This window comes from Myotis lucifugus, unplaced genomic scaffold (genome assembly GCF_000147115.1).
Source record: "Myotis lucifugus unplaced genomic scaffold, Myoluc2.0 scaffold_49, whole genome shotgun sequence".
NCBI lineage: Eukaryota > Metazoa > Chordata > Mammalia > Chiroptera > Vespertilionidae > Myotis > Myotis lucifugus.
In genome coordinates, this window is record NW_005871097.1 from 4,418,907 (window position 1) to 4,431,885 (window position 12,979).

The 12,979-nt window shown below is 39.7% G+C and overlaps 1 protein-coding gene across 1 annotated transcript in view; it reads right to left on the reverse strand.

Annotated features, from left to right (window-relative positions):
- Positions 1-7,879, reverse strand: part of BMX (BMX non-receptor tyrosine kinase) — a 46,008-nt gene extending 38,129 nt beyond the window's left edge. The window contains exons 1-2 of the mRNA XM_006088579.3: positions 7,757-7,879; positions 1,176-1,322 (exon numbers count right to left, since the gene is read on the reverse strand). Of these exons, the coding sequence (XP_006088641.1) occupies positions 1,176-1,322; positions 7,757-7,759 (150 nt within the window). The 5' untranslated portion in view covers positions 7,760-7,879. The remainder of the gene's footprint in view (positions 1-1,175; positions 1,323-7,756) is intronic.
- Between the last annotated feature and the right edge of the window lie 5,100 nt (positions 7,880-12,979).

Below are 12,979 nucleotides of genomic sequence, written 5' to 3' on the forward strand. Positions count from 1 at the left end.
ATAATTTTGTTTGATAATCTTGAAACACATTTCAATTCATCTACATGTGGTTAATCTACTCAGGGAGGGTGGGTGGGAAGAGATCAACCAATGAACTTATATGCATTTATGCATAACCAGTGGACACAGACAATGGGGTGATGAGGACCTGGGCGGGGGGGAGGGTTGGGAGCATGCTGGAAGAGGTCAATGGGGGAAAAAGAGGGACTTCCGTAATACTTTCAACAATAAAGATAAATAAATAAATATAAGATAAAATATAAAGATAAATAAATAAATAAAATAAAAAAGATTTAACTCCACAAAGCATCTTCATTTTGTTTCAATTTTCTGACAGTATTTCAGTTTTTTCTACTTTATAGAAATAGCCTGATTTCCAGCATTGTGTTAGGTAGGATCTTTCACCTTCAGCACTATTTGAGGCCAGATAATTCTTTGCGGTGGAGGCTGTCGTGTGCATTATAAACTGTTTAGCAGCATCCCTGGCCTCTACTCAGTAGAAGTCAGTAGCACACTATTCCCACCAATTATGGCAACCAAAAATGTCCCTAACCATTGTTAAATATCCCCTGGAGGGCAAAATCACCCTCAGTTGAGAAACACTGTTCTAAAGTGATTTGCAATTTGTCTTTATAAAGTTAGCCAATGGTTGTGTGTGTGCACTATTCTAAAGTGATTTGCAATTTGTCTTTATAAAGTTAGCCAATGGTTGTGTGTGTGTGTGTGTGTGTGTGTATGTGTGTGTGTTTCTTTTTTACAGAAAACAAATAAAAGGTTGATTGCCTTTAAAAGGCTTCTCTGTCTCTCTATGACTTTCTTTTTTTCTTTATTGATTAAGGTATTACATATGTGTCCTTATCCCCCCCACGACCCCCCCTCCCACTCATGCCCTCACCCCCCTGGTGTCTGTGTCCATTGGTTAGGCTTATATGCATGCATACAAGCCCTTTGGTTGATCTCTTCCCTTACCCCCAAAAGATAGCCAATGTTTTAAAATCATTTTTTCTTGAATTAATTGCACCTTGCTTAAGAAAAGACAAATGTAATAATTGAGTGAAAGTTGATCTCTACTGTGTAAGCTAAGAAACCTGATATTGTTTCATTATAATTAAGCACTTTGTGGAGCCTTAAGAAAAATAAATAGTATAATAGCAATGGAATAAATAGGAACTCACCATTTTGTCATATTCATAATAGGAGAGGTTTGTTTTGGTCAAAACAAAAAGCCGCTCTTTGTAATTATTTGGTGACATTTTCTTCTTTTGCTGTGACCGTTTGAGAAGAAGTTCTTCTAGAATGGATTTTGTATCCATACTGTCGTCCTAAATAAAATAATTAAAATGAGTATTTGCATCATCTATCTAGGTTCTCTTTTACTTTCATGATTTTTATTCCACTATTTTTCATTCAAGGATAATATAAATGATACAATTTTAAACGTTGGACTTAGATTTATAGAGGAAAAGTAACTAAGCAGGCTCTTAATTAAGCATACACCTGCACATTTTTCCTACTGCTTTGGCTTTCACTTTTATAAATATGCTTAATTTTTATAGCATTTAATGCATTTTACTCATCTTACTCTAGACCAGTGATGGCGAACCTATGACACGCGTGTCAGAGGTGACACGCGAACTCATTTTTTTGGTTGATTTTTCTTTGTTAAATGGCATTTAAATATATAAAATAAATATCAAAAATATAAGTCTTTGTTTTACTATGGTTGCAATATCAAAAAATTTCTATATTTAACTCTGTGACATGGCACCAGAGTTAAGTTAGGGTTTTTCAAAGTGCTGACACGCCAAGCTCAAAAGGTTCACCATCACTGCTCTAGTTCATAAATTCATCATCTTCATACTATCCTCCAGACCACCTCATCAAAAATCCCCTTATTCCTTGCCCAGCCAGCATGGCTCAGTGATTGAGTGTCGACCTATGGAACAGCAGGTTATGGTTCAATTCCCTGTCAGGGCACATGCCTGGGTTGCGGGAAGCAGCTGATCAGTCAGTAATTCTCTCTGATCACTGATGTTTCTATCTCTCTCTCCCTCTCTCTTCCTCTCTGAAATCCATAAAAATATTTTTATGTTCTCCTTATTTCTTGAGCATTCTATAGGCATTTGTTGAATTGAATTATATAGAATCAAACTTTTAAAAATTTGAACTCCACACAGCTCACCATATCTGAAGTAATTGATCAACTGAAATTTCTCATTTCTCTCCATTAAAGTGACCAGTTGTTTGACCAAATTATCCAAAGCACTGTGAGACTCTGACATCATTTTAAATAACACCCACAGCCCCTGATCATGATCAAATCTTTAACATAAAGGACATGGGTTTACTTTTCAATATTTCTGAAATAAAACACTTAAAATGATATCAAAAGAGATTTAAAAACTAAAAAATTGTACTTTATTAACTAAAAACACAATTTTTCTTCCCAAAGCATGTAAGACATAAATATTTTCAGGAAATACATTTGTTAATTTTCTGGTTCTAAGATTATTGCTGCCACCCTTAGTCTGATCATGAAAAGTACTGGTCAGCAGTAGGGCACAAGAGAAACTTTCTTGTGTTCTTTGCTTTGTGAAATCACATCATTATTAGCAGTCACATGTCCAATGGTTACCATCTTTCTTTATTGACAATCTGAAGGTAATTAACTTTACTCACCTTACGTTGGAGACGCTTGAAGTGTGCTTTAACTTTAACTCTGAAGCTCTAAGCAAAATGTAACAGCTCTGAGGCACCATCCCTCATATCCCCTCTGATTATGCCAGGGTCATGTATTAGAAGGTATTTGCATCCTATTTATCACTCTGGATCAGGAAGCACCCACATGGGCGTTGCTCTGTCTGGATGGAGGCAGATGCCAAGTGAACATGTCCAATCACTAATGGGAACTTCCTACTGGCCCAGGAATATGGTGGGTTCATGATGGCAGGGAGGTGGGAAGAATGGGAGACTAAGGAACACAGCTTGGCATTGAACAAACCATGGTCAGGCCCAGCCAGCTTCTGTCCTGACATGTACCATGCCACACCTATTTTTCACCTTTGTTTCTATTAGAAACTCTACACATATGTCTGCTCAGATGAGATTACTTTCTACACCCAAAGTCCATGGCCCAAAGAGAATTTGCTTGAAGACTTATTGAAAATGTGGAGGGCCTACTTTTTGTGAGTTAAAGTCCCCTTTTGGGCATACTTATAGGGAACTTTTGCCTTTTACATTTAAAAATTGACTAACAAAGCAAAAAGAGAAAACTATGAAAATTCTTGTCAAATGTCTTTTATATTTACAGCTAATACATTACTCCTCAAAACCAGAGTGCTGGTTATCTAGGTCTGGTTAGTAGAATAGAAAGATTACTTTTCAAAATATTTTAGATGCTGAATCAATTTGTAACAGTAAGAACAGTGTTTTGAAAATGCAAATCCCAGTGTCCAAAATAGTACTCAGTCTTTCCCAGTACTGCATGATGATACACACACTTTTGTGTTCATAGATCTTTCGCATTCATCACATTAAAGATAGTGTTGGGGGAAAAGATAGTGTTGGGGGGAATTTTACCTAAAAAATTAATATGGTGAGTCACAGAAGTCACTGACAAATGAAATTCACAAAGTTGCTTCTGTCTATTGAAGGGAAGAACACATTCTCCAATAAATCTCCAGGGATTTATACATGTTGTTGTGTCTAAAGCAGCCGTGGGCAAACTACGGCCTACGGGCCGGATCCGGCCCGTTTGAAATGAATAAAACTAAAAAAAAAAAAGACCGTACCCTTTTATGTAATGATGTTTACTTTGAATTTATATTAGTTCACACAAACACTCCATCCATGCTTTTGTTCCGGCCCTCCGGTCCAGTTTAAGAACCCATTGTGGCCCTCGAGTCAAAAAGTTTGCCCACTCCTGGTCTAAAGCAATATAATTTGTCAGATTTCAACAAAATTGTTCGTTTTAAAATCCTGTCCCTTTGTGAATTATTTTTGGCTTTCATTTAAAAAATTGTGTAATATATGTTTATTCTGCAAAGCCAAGAACTACAGATAAGCAAAATAAAAAACCATCAACCTGTTGGTAAACATACCTTTAGATTTTTATCAAGTATATACATGCATGTGTTTGTTTTTATAAAAATGAGTTCACAATCTGGCCAGTGGCTCAGTTGGTTGGAGCATTATTCCCATGCACCAAAAAGGTAAGGTGTGGGTTTGATTCCCAGTCAGGGCACATACCTAGGTTTTGGGTTTGATCCCTGGTTGGGGCTTGTTCAGGAAGCAAACGGTCGATGACTCTCACTCTCTCTCTCTCTCTCCTTTCCCTCGCTTTAAAAGAAAATCAATAAACATGTCCTCAGGGAAGGAAGGATTTTTTAAAAAACAACTATGAGTTCACATACTGTGTATATGGATCTGTAATCTGTTGTTCTCATGTAATGAGTACTTGGAGCCACATGTCTTTGAAGTACTTCAAAATTTCATTCCCAAAACTGGACTCTCATTCTTCCTAAAAAACTTGAAGAACCCTGTTTAGGTGGCTCATACTTTTGTCATCTCCAGATCAGTTTCCTCTAAGACAATACCTGGTTCCTGCTCAAGTTTGGACCTACCTTTCTCCTTCTATTTGCTTTTGTCTCTTTCTTGTATTTCTCTGTTCTATATTAGCCTAAATTCTAAATTGAAGACATTTCTCTAGTCTCCCTTGGTTTAGGAGGTGATAGTGAATGATGACTGATTTTTAGAAATGTAATCTCTCTTTACTTGTATTAGGACAATAAGTCAACAGGGCTCAGGTATCACTGTTGACTCAAATGCCTGTCCAAAGACTAGCAAACATAGCTCTGTGTATCCTTATTTAAGGGAAGTTCAGTTGGGAAGGTAAAAAAAAAAAACACATTCAAAATAAAATGAGATCTTAAAGCTAGTCTGTATTAACCAGAAATCTATTTCCATAGAGGAGCTGGTAGGATTTGGCTGGAATCATATTACCAGCTACATAAAATAGACACATCAATTTGCCTGCCAAATAGCCCAAGCTACCTATTTCCATAAGCACATGAAACTAGAAAGAGATTAAAGTGCAGGGAGGGTGGCAACATTTAAAAAAAACTTGACAGAAATCAATATAGTATTCTATAAGAAAGACAGCAACCATTATATACCCTATAATATACATAAAGATGCATGCTGAATTAACATGACTTGGAATCACTAGAGTTATTTAGTATTTATGAGGAAATGATATCATGAGAGTAAGGAACTTAACTCTGTAGGTCTATTCAGCACACTTGAATTTGAGCCTCCAGTGTGCTTGGAGTGACAATGAACGTTTGAGAGCTAGGTTTCCCAGATGGTTAAGATGCAAAGTTGCTGTGGGGTGGTAGACTCGGAATGCGTGGAAGAGGTGATAGTACTGTCATTTGTGAGCTGTGTCTCCCTGACAAAGCCTCTTTCCTGCTACAGATGTCAGTTTTCTGATCTGTAAAATGAGATGGGCAACAGCTCTTTCACTTTATGTAACTTAAATGAGAAATCTTATGTGAAAATACCAGGCACACTGTGGGCACCGAATCATGATTTAAAAAGAAGGTGGAAGGAACCAACTCACATGCTAGAGCGGAGTCTGTTGTCTTTGCTATGAAAGGCTCAAGCAAGGAACATTTTTTCCCCTTAAGATAACCAAGAAAGATGTTATGGAATGATAACGTTAAAATTGGACCTTGAAGGATATGTGTGATTGTAGTAATAATAACCCTAGCTAACATTTAAGGACTCACCATGTGGCAGGCACTACTTAAAGCACTTTAAAAATATGCTTCCAGCCTGGCTGGCAAGGCTCAGTGGTTGAACCAAGAGGTCATGGGAAATTGAGGACCCTGTGACAAACTTATCTTCAAGTATTTGCCCCAGGCCAGGCCTGCTTACCTTCCTGCTTAATAACTGAACAAAATATGATGGTAAATTAAATAGGAACAAAAAGCTTAACTCAGAATCAGGTAAGTTGGTTCAAAGTATAATTTTTAAGATGATGGCTAAAGACAAATACCAGCTCCACTGAACCTTCCAAATGACTCTTTCACATGATGTTATGTAGGAGAGAGAAAGCTACAATTGTCTTGGCACGATATAGACAGAAATCCTTTAACATTGACATGCAAGTTCTCAGCATTTTGAAACACCATACCTTAATTGCTCCAAAATGAATTTATGAAACCAGATATTTTAGGAAGTCCATTTTTGCACAAAGAAGGTGAGAATTCCAATGCCATTTTTGTTGGAGCTAAAATTTGCATCAGGTATGAAATTCATATTTGGTGTCTAAGCCCTTCCTTCTTTTCAGCCACCTCTTTCCTTTTGCTCCCTCCCCTTTGCCAGGGCACTCCTCAGGGGACCTTACTTACCAGAAAAAGAAAATGTGATAGATTTATGTCCTAATACTTTATGCTGAATTAGTTTAACACATAGCACTGCTGAGGGAATACAGGTTGGTATGTGCAATAGCACCCAGCTCTGGTGGGTCCAAATCCCTGCTCTGTCTCCATGCAACCTGGCATGTTACTAAACCCTGCTAAACCTCAGCTTCCCCTTCTTAAGGGGAGTAAGAAAAATAACCACCTCAAAGGGTTAGGAGGAGTCAAGAGAAAATGTCGGTAAGATGCCTAGCACACTAGTAGATGTTCCAGAAACGCATCATCACTCCATAGGCAAAATTTTAAAAGGTCCATAGCAAAGTTTAAAACAAAATGATCCTTATAACCCTACCCCCAAGCTCCTGGGGATAGGAGATAATGGGAGTCAGGAAGAGTCCCCATGTATTTGCTAGTCAATAAACACCTACTCTGCAGGTCTGTTACCATCCTTCAATCCTGGAACTGGACCTTAAAATCAGGTTGAGCCAGCCCCGTAGTGACTGTGTATTTGTGCCACCAGAGTTCTTACGAACCAATGTAAGATGCTACTTAAAATGTACTCCCTGGACTGGCAGCATCAGCGTCACCCGAGAGCTTCTTAGAAATGCAGAGTCTCAGTTCCCACGTCAGAACTACTACATCAGAATATTACTGAATTTTACTGAGACCCTCAGGTGATCTGTGTGCATAGGAGATTGTGAAAAGCACTGTCCTAGACGACACTATAGCATACCATTTTTTAAAATCCAATGAAATCATCACAGTCCACAAGAATTTTCAAAAGTATATGGATGTGGGCACACCTCATCACCTCCCTCATATCTTTCTATCTCCATCTAAAATACCCCTTAGTCTCTAATTTAGGGAGGCTTCAGGAACCTAAGAACAAATATTTGTAGCTGAAATAAAATCATTAAAAAAAGAAAGCAAAAAGAAGGAATGAATAACATTTCTTTGCCTTTCAGAAGCAGTTATGAAGCCAATATGAAAAGTCACAGAAAGGCAATGCCTAAAAAATAATGAGAAAAATCAGAGGAAATAACAGAAAGCTACATGGAGCTAGTAGTGATATACACATAACCTGACAGCTGCCCTGAACAAGATTCTGAGCTGGTGAAGGGTGGGGTGGGGGGTGGGGGGAGACAGAAAGAGAGAATTACATGGTCCCATCCAAAGTCCCGGAGGAACCCCAGCAATTTCAAATTAATGTTTTTTTTGTACTTTTTAAAGCTGGCTCCCCAAATTTTGTGAACTTCAAGCTCTACAACACCCATATTCGAACCTGTGTTCCTGTAGGATATGACATTGCATAGCCACTTGCCCCTTAAACGCACCATTTTGGCTTGTTCCGATGCCCGGTCCACCGCAGTGAAGTCAATCTGCTCTTGCAGGAACACAGCCTCAGCTGACCTCCTTCCAGCAGCAGCAAATTGTCTCACATTTTCCCTGCTGCCGGGTCAGAAATGGCTACATTACTCAGTGCCCCCAAAAGGTTTATTGTCCTGCAAGGCCTTACACAATCCCACAGGAAACCGCGCTCAACACTTAGCCAACACTTGTTGATCTGATTGAATGCAACAAAAACGGAGACAAAAGCATATTTCTTAAAGGTTCCAACTTTGATAACCAGGGCTCCTGCTTTTCCCAGGCAGCTCTTGGGTACATGTGATAACCCTGCCTTTGTTTATAGAACTCAAAGCTGGAAAGGACAAAAAAATATTTCTGCAAAACCCTACTCTGACTCTGACTTCTCTCCCATGAGTCAGGAAACCATGAGGTAACGCCAAAGTGTACAGAGGCTGAGCAATGAAAACTTCAACTCAACATTGGATAAAGGGAGGTGCTTTGTCATCTAGCTATTTATGCACCCCTCTACCCATCCATCTGTCCACCTAATCGGTATTACTACTACTACTACTACTATTACTATTACTACTAATTTTAGTGCAAAGTAAGTTGTTGGCATCAGTCTACTACTTCATCCATAAACACCACAGTGTACAAAACATTAACTAGGGGTTAATTCAAATTAGCCTTTATTTTAACTCCAATACTATGATCTTGAAAGCAGTTTTCATTTGGCCAGAAGACACAACCTTATAAAAACTGAAAAATGAGAAAAGTTATCATGGTCACTGAGATAAGTATCAAGGGAATCATTCACCTAAATTTCTCTATTTCCCTGGTTCACAGATGAATCGGCCTTTCAGGGCTGAGAGTGTTGTGCTTGTGATGAATTCTAGGAAACTTCTGTTGCTTAAAAGAAAGGCTCATAAGCCATTCTTTTCTGGCACACTGCCAAAAGCACATGGGAAAGACAGGAACACAGTTATGAGTTTTGTACAACAGATGATTACATGCAGCTTCTGAGCCAGAACCATGGTCGATGGAACAAACCAGGTCTGCGCAGATTGCTCTCACAAGAGTGGAAATGGGAGTCACGTATCCCCATCTTTTCTGGATATTTTTGGGTGTCCTCAACCACCAACACATTAATGGCCTTCATAAACTAATGTTTACAAAATAATTAGTCCCAGACTTAGAGCTAATTGATTTCCTGGGTTCAGTGAATTTGTATCCCTAGTATGGAACTGTCCAGAGATATTTGTCATTTAATGAACAGTAGCTACAGTGCCTTAGGAGGCATGTCACCAAAGCCTAATCAATCTGCAAGAAAGAATGTGCTAGTTTACTGCTTGAAGGAGAAAAAAACGTTGCAAATAATGAAATGTACAAGATGTCCATATATTTCTATAAAATATATCTTTGAGAAGAAAGTCAATAAGTCATACAGAAGAGGAAAAATGTATTTTTTGAGTAAAGAGGAAAAAAGGTCAAATAAAATCTGTTGATTAGGTATCTTTAAGGATTATAATGCTGTAATTTGGAATTATTTAGGGAAAGCTCTCTTCATTGTCATATCAGCATGTAGTTTTCTTTGTTTCCCAGGGTTCCCGAGACCATCAATGATCTATTTACCCACTCATATATCCAGCTGCCTGCTTTACATCTCTGTCTGGGTGGCAAATGACAGTGAGAAAAGTGCTTAAAGCTCTATGTCACATTTCTCAGCTCAAAAGTGAGCCCTCCTATAGTGAAATGTGACATGCCCCATATTCTATTTGTAAAAATTTGTCCCCTCCTAACTTTGTTTTTCCTCACTTTAAGTCTTTTAGTTTTTCAGGCCTGACAATGCATGCCCTTGGACTTGGCTTCTACCTGTCACTGGATTCTCAAAGAGAAGAAAGGGAAGCTCTTACTCCTATTACAGTTTCGAAGGTGGAAGGGATTCTGAGGCTCAGAGGAAGCTTTAAAAGGGTGATAAACTGAAAACCTCCCCAGGAGTATTACACATCCAGTATAGAAGTGGGTAAAAATGTACAGCGAAGTCATTCTCTCCTGTTTTCTTTTATTATGAAGTTGTCCCTGTGAATGCTACTTGTAACAGAGGAGCCTTTTGGGACACCTGAACTTCCAAGGTTAATGCTATGGCCTGTGGGATTCAACATTTAATCTCTCAAGTCTAGTTTAATAATTGTTGATCTTGCCCAGCCGGTGTTGCTCAGTGGTTGATCATCAATCTATGAACCATGAGGTCATGGTTTGATTCCTGGTCAGGGCACATGCCTGGGTTGCGGGTTTCATTCCTAGTTGGGGGAGGGGGCATGCAGGAGGCAGCCGATCAATGATTCTCTCTTATCATTGATGTTTCTATCTCTCCCTCCCTCTTCCTTCCTCTCTGAAATCAATAAAAATATATTTTTAAAAATAATTGTTGATCTTGCTGGATTGCTAGTTGCCCTGGTAATAACATTTAATTGGATATCTCTGCTTTCTAATAGGGTAAATATTTGTAAGAGTTTTCCTTTAGCCCAGAGAGCTTTGAAAATCTACCTCATCTCTCCTGTCATATAAAATCATATTTTCCAATTATCACGAAACAAATGACTTGGAAACGGAGTGGCTTAAAATAACCATTTTTATTTTCTCACAATTCTGTGCGTCTGGAGGTGGAGAAGGACCAGTTGGGTATTCATGTTTCATTAGCTGGGTCAGCTGGGGCAAGAGGACCCATTTCCAAGATGGCTTCTTTGTCTATGTATCTAGGTGTTCATGTCCTTGGCCTCTGTCTCTTTCTTTACATGGCATTTCTTCCTCCAGGACCTCTCCTTCATGTGGCATGGGCTTCTCTTAGAATGGTAGTCTCAGAGCCATTGCTCTTCTTACAAGGTAGCTGGTTTCCAAGAGGCAGGAAGCAGAAGCTGCCAGGCCATTTCAGAATCACACCCAGATTGGCACAGTGTCACTTCTACCATTTTGCATTGGTAGAACAGCTACAAGCCCTGTCTAGACTCAAGAGGAAGAGAGGTAAGCTCCACTTGTGATGGGGGAGATTATCAAGGTCACATTGCAGAAAATGTCAGGTCTGATGGGAAATACTGTTGGGGCCATCTCAGGAAAATAGAATTTTCCAAAGGATGATAAACAGTGACTGGTTAACAATTGGTAAATGTAGTGATTACTGTGTCAAACATCTTACCCAGACTTGAAGGGACAGAAAGGGAAGTTTTCCCAGAGGGAGTGATATCCCAACTGAGAGTTGAAAGATGAATGGGGATAAGCCAGATCAGTAGAGAGAAAGTTCCAGACAGAGTCACAGAAAGCCAACAAGAGAGAGAATGCACATCCCCAAACCTAAAAGAAGTTCAGCATGGTGGAAAGAGGGGATGCCTCTGTGTGTGTGTGTGTGTGTGTGTGTGTGTGTCTCAGTTTGTCCTTCAACAAGTGTGGAGGGTGAGGCCAGGTTAATGACATCCTAGTATTTTCTCTTGAGGAAAATGAAGGTTTTAGGCAGTTATTCCATTTCCCTGTGACTTGGAGAATGGATTGGCCAGTGATAGGCCTGAAGGCAGGAAGAGTGCGGTGGCTAATAGAGAAGATGGATGGTAGCAATCAAATTGTGAAGGACTGTATGCATTTAAGAGATTGAAGGCAGAATTCATAGGATTTCAAGATGAAAAAATGAGAATGCTTGTGTTTCAGGCTCAGGCAACTGGCTAAATGTTAAACTTTTTTTGGAAGGAAGACAGAAGCATTTACTAAAGATTGCAAAGTGCCAGATGGAAAGCCCATGCTTCTATTTTATTTGGAGTCAGTTACAGAAGTAAGTAAATGATGATATAAGGCACATTATTTCATGGCATTTTTTAATGCTTATGTGTATTATTTCATTTAGCTTGAACCATCTAAGTAAGGTGGGGAGGGGTTTTGAGCCCCACTGACATAAGAAATCCAGGGGGAGGTCCTTATTCCACTACTAACCTCTTTTAGAGCAGGGATCTGCAAACCAGGTCTGCAGCCACATCTGGCCCACTGTCTAGTTTTCGCTTAGCCTGCGAGCTAAGAATGGTTTCTACATTTTTAAGTTGTGGAAATAAAAAAATCAAAAGAGGAATAATATTTTGTGACAAGTGAAAATAATATGAAATTCAAGTTTCAGTATCCTTATTAAGATTTCATTGAAACAGCCATCCATTTCTGGTATTTAGAAGACAGAAACATACCTGGTACCCCTGGTTAAGAATCCTAGCAATGTGATCTCACTTTATATAGAATCTAATGAACAAAATAAACTGATGAACAAAATAGACACAGTCATGGAAACAGACTGACAAATGTCAGAGGGGAGGGGTGGACGGGACTGGATGAAAGAAGGTTAAGGGATTAGGCAAAGAACATATATGCATAGCTCATAGACACAGACAACAGTGTGGTGATGGCCGGAGGGAAAGGGGGTTCAGGGTTGGGTGGAGATGGGCAAAGGTGGGGGTTTTGGGGACATGTGTAATAGTGTCAATAATAAAAATAAAGGGAAAAAAAGAATCCTAGCAGTGGATTTAAAAAAAAAAAAGAATCCTAGCAATTAACTAGATCCCTTCACTGGCTTCTGTAACTCCACCTTCCCCCTGGGAAAACTCTCCAATGCCTCCTCTTACTTCTTTCTAAGTGGCAAACAGCAGGCAACTTATTTATGTAACAAAGGATTGTGTAGTGCCAGGGACCCGCCAAGCTCATTTCATTTTCATCACAACTGTAAGAGGTTCTATTGTATGATCATCAACATCCCCATTTTACAATGGAAGAGACAGTGCCTGAGCCACCTGCAAAAGGTCACAAGGCTAACAAGTGGTGGAGCAGGATTCAAATCTGGACAGTCATGCTCTGTGGGTTGTATGGCAAGCCGACTCCAGTTTAAGAGAGGTTTCCCACTGAGTCCATCTGGGACCTTCACCATAATCAGGGCACTTCTCAGGCCAACACATTCCTCTGAGGGTCCAGTCCCCCCCTCCCTCCACTTCCCGGCTCAGGGGCGCATCTCTCCCAGGCGGGAGGGGCACAGAGGCCAAAGGGCAGCAGAGCTGGCAGGGGGGAGAGAAGGGCGGAGCTAGAGCCTCTGCAAGACCACGTGTCAATGAGGAGTATCGCCCCTGCCCAGGCCCTGTGAGACCCGTGAACTCCTGCCTCCCGCCTCTCTACGCAGCGGCGAAGTGCTGAGT